The sequence below is a fragment of the Haplochromis burtoni genome, unplaced genomic scaffold (genome assembly GCF_018398535.1).
Source record: "Haplochromis burtoni strain Fernald_Lab_line unplaced genomic scaffold, NCSU_Asbu1 Contig_282, whole genome shotgun sequence".
NCBI classification, from domain to species: Eukaryota; Metazoa; Chordata; class Actinopteri; order Cichliformes; family Cichlidae; genus Haplochromis; species Haplochromis burtoni.
The window spans coordinates 564,596-567,642 of record NW_024582643.1 but is presented as its reverse complement, the minus strand read 5'-3'; the positions used below and the strand labels follow the sequence as shown (position 1 = coordinate 567,642).

At 55.4% G+C, this 3,047-nt stretch overlaps 1 protein-coding gene across 1 annotated transcript; it reads left to right on the top strand.

Annotated features, from left to right (window-relative positions):
- Window positions 1-263: 263 nt before the first annotated feature.
- Window positions 264-2,603, top strand: etaa1a (ETAA1 activator of ATR kinase a; the record flags this gene model as incomplete). Its single annotated transcript, XM_014339462.2, is given in 2 exon segments — window positions 264-1,624; window positions 1,736-2,603. Coding segments are annotated over 2 exon segments (1,468 nt in total), but the record flags the coding sequence as incomplete, so codon positions are not given.
- Between the last annotated feature and the right edge of the window lie 444 nt (window positions 2,604-3,047).

The following is a 3,047-nucleotide window of genomic DNA, read 5'->3' as shown; positions in this document are numbered from 1 at the left end:
GGCCCGAGACCAGTGCACACGGCCGCTACAGACGGAGCCATGTTCACATCAGATTAGATTATTGATCACAAATACTACGACAGGTTTAGTGTTATTTACAGAGGTCCTCGATAACAGCGGCGGTTCAGCTGCACAGGTGTGAGGAGCTCTGACGTTGGCCTGACAGGAACACATCGTCAGCAGGTCTCGGTCCATCACAGCACATTTACTGCATGTGAGTCTGGTTCCGACTCTCGGTGAGCTTACGTTTCGTTCTGTTGCAGACTGAACGCCGTCGACGACCTGCTGAAGCTCGCCAAGCAGTTTGACTTCAACATGTTTCGTCAGGATGAGGAGGAGGCGGAGGACGTGCACCAGCAGAGCCTGGAGCTCCTGTCCGAGGACATCCTGGATTTCGAGAACGGCGTTGAGATTGAAGTTTCTCCCTCACTCCCTGGAAGCCGTCTGCCTGCTGCGAGCGTTGTGGCGGGGACGGGCGTGCAGCTTCTTCCAGATCAACACATGGACGACGATCTGGATTTCCTCTTCGATGGGCCGACTCAGTACGTGAGCGGGAACCTGAGCCAGGCCTCAGCTCAGTCACAGGTCAAACCTCCCAGAGAGGCTTCTGGGAAACCGTCCGTCTCGTCACGTGGCCCCACTTCAGCCGTTTCCACGCCGCACGGCAGCGGCACGTCAGCCCGCAACAGCTTCCAGGATGGCTGGGGAGACGACGACCTGCTAAATGACTCTTTGGTGTTAGAGATGACGCAAAATCCTCTGAAGTTCGCTTCTCCGAAGCTTTGCTCAACCCAGAAACCTGCCGGCCAGGCGAGATATCAGAGGGAAGCTGATACCGCCGTCGGGCTCGGCCAATCTGCCGCACCCAAAGTGGAAAAGGAAAACGTCAGGCCGAGAGCGACGTTCCTCCTGGAGCCTAATCCTGCTTTCTCTGTAGACAGGATCCAGAACGCACGCCGGCAGGTGGGCTACAGCTCGAATCCCGCCGGTAGAGACGCTGTGCAGGGCGGGGCTTCGTTTCGGCATGCCCGGCAGACCTGTTGGTCCAACTCGGTGAAGCTGGATCTGCAGAAACTGCCGTCTGACCAAAAAAGGACTTCTGCCGGGATCTGCCGGGCTGCAGCATCACAGACTACAAACGCTCCAAACTTCCCACGGAAAGCTGGAGTTTCCTTCCACAGCGCGCCGCCCGCCGACGGCGACTTCCTGGATGACGACCTGGACGCCTTCTTCCTGTCAGAGCCGGTCTGGGACGACCTGGCGGACGATGAGCTGCTGTGTGAAATGTGTGAGGACCTGGAGAGCCAGATCCAGGGCGTGGCTGAAAAACGGGCTCCTCTGATTGGTCAGATTCCCAACCAGAGCGCAGCTCTGCGGCCGACTGGCAGAACCGGACGGGACGACAGGATCCTGCAGCCGGAAGCTCCTCCCCCCATAGGTACGGGCAAAGCAGCCGGCGGCTCATTGGCCGGTGGTTCTGCCTCCAGCGTCGCCGTAAAGGTGAACGAGAGCAGGCGGGTGCAGTGGACCGCCACGCTGCAGAGAGCGCCGCAGCAACACGCCATCAAAGACCAATTCGCCTTCAAGAGGCCGACCGACCCGGTGTCCACGGCGACCGACGACGGTAAGAGTACTATCGGTCGTGGTGAAGTGAGCTGCGTGTTTGTACGTGTGAAGCGGTTCCGTGGCTTCGGTGCTGTTTGCGTGACTCTGACCGATTTCTCGCTTTCTGCAGTTCGGGGGAAATGTTCGCCCGCGGAGATCGAGCGGAAGAAGCAGCAGGCGATGGAGAGGAGACGGCAGCGACTGCAGGCTGCTCAGAGCCTCCGAGATGTGACGTGACCGACCCGCGGGGATGAAAGCTGGCGGACACGTGGGCAGCAGCTGCTGCTCTGATTGGTCCGCCGAGGGTGACTGATGGTCTCTGTGTTGGTGTGTAGCTGACGTCACTGCGTGTGTTTCTAATTGTTTCTGTATTTTTGGTTCACAGTAAAATATCTGACGAACTTTGGCGTCCGATGTAAAACTAAAGGTTTCAAAAGGATGTAGCTTATCTGCACGCCAGAGCGTGAGGCTCGCGCTGCATCACAGCGCCGCCGGGCTTCTCGCGCTCGCCGTGTTTTTACCTGCGCAGGAAAACATCGTGTGGACTATCGTTATCACAGACCCGGAGAGGACTGAAACCATCCGGCTCATTTCTACCTGCTGAACTCTAAGTCGGACTCACACCTGAGCAGGTGATGCTCAGGTGGAGGCCCGAGGCTCAGCTTCCTCCTCCACCTCTGAATGCTAACAGACGGATGAACAGCCAGCAGCTATGAAACAGCAGGAAGTGACACGCGAGGGGAAGTAATCCCCACAGACTGTCTGGGGAAGCCGACCGGAGAGTCTTCAAACGCCGGGAGTTTAGTTCCCTCGACTTCAGCTTTTAACATTTGTTCACATTTTATTGAAACATTTTCCTTCGCAGACGGACCGACGTGTGCGCTGCAGGTTTGAGATTAAACTGGGGTCCATTTTTAACGTTCCTGTTTCTGTGTGAGCTCTGCTCTGTTCAGATCTGAATCTGTTCAAGTGCAAAACAATAAAAATAACAAAATAAACTGAAATGAGTAAAGCTGCTGTTCTTTTAAAGGTGAAACTCATCACTGTGATAAATGTTTCAGAATAATATCAATGAACTGAATCTGAAGCACTGATCGATTAATCGATGATAATTATGAAGTAATTAAACGCTTCATGGGGAGTTTGTAGAACTTTTATGGACCCTGGTGGAAACTTCCTCCTGTGTGACGTGAAGCGGGACGAAGCTCCTCCGGGCTTCCTGTTTGTGAGCATTAAATTTCCTTTTCCGACAGCTGGGAGCGCAGCCCGCCTCCCCCAGCATCCACCTCTGTCGCTGCAGCCCTTCGCTACCTCCCCTGAGCTCTTCCTCTTCTTCAGTCTGCAGCTCCATCACACAGCGGGCCTCACCTCCATCTTTAAACCGTCCCGTTTACTCTTGCTCTTCTCCTTCTGTCACACTTGTCTCCACCTGCTCCACCCTC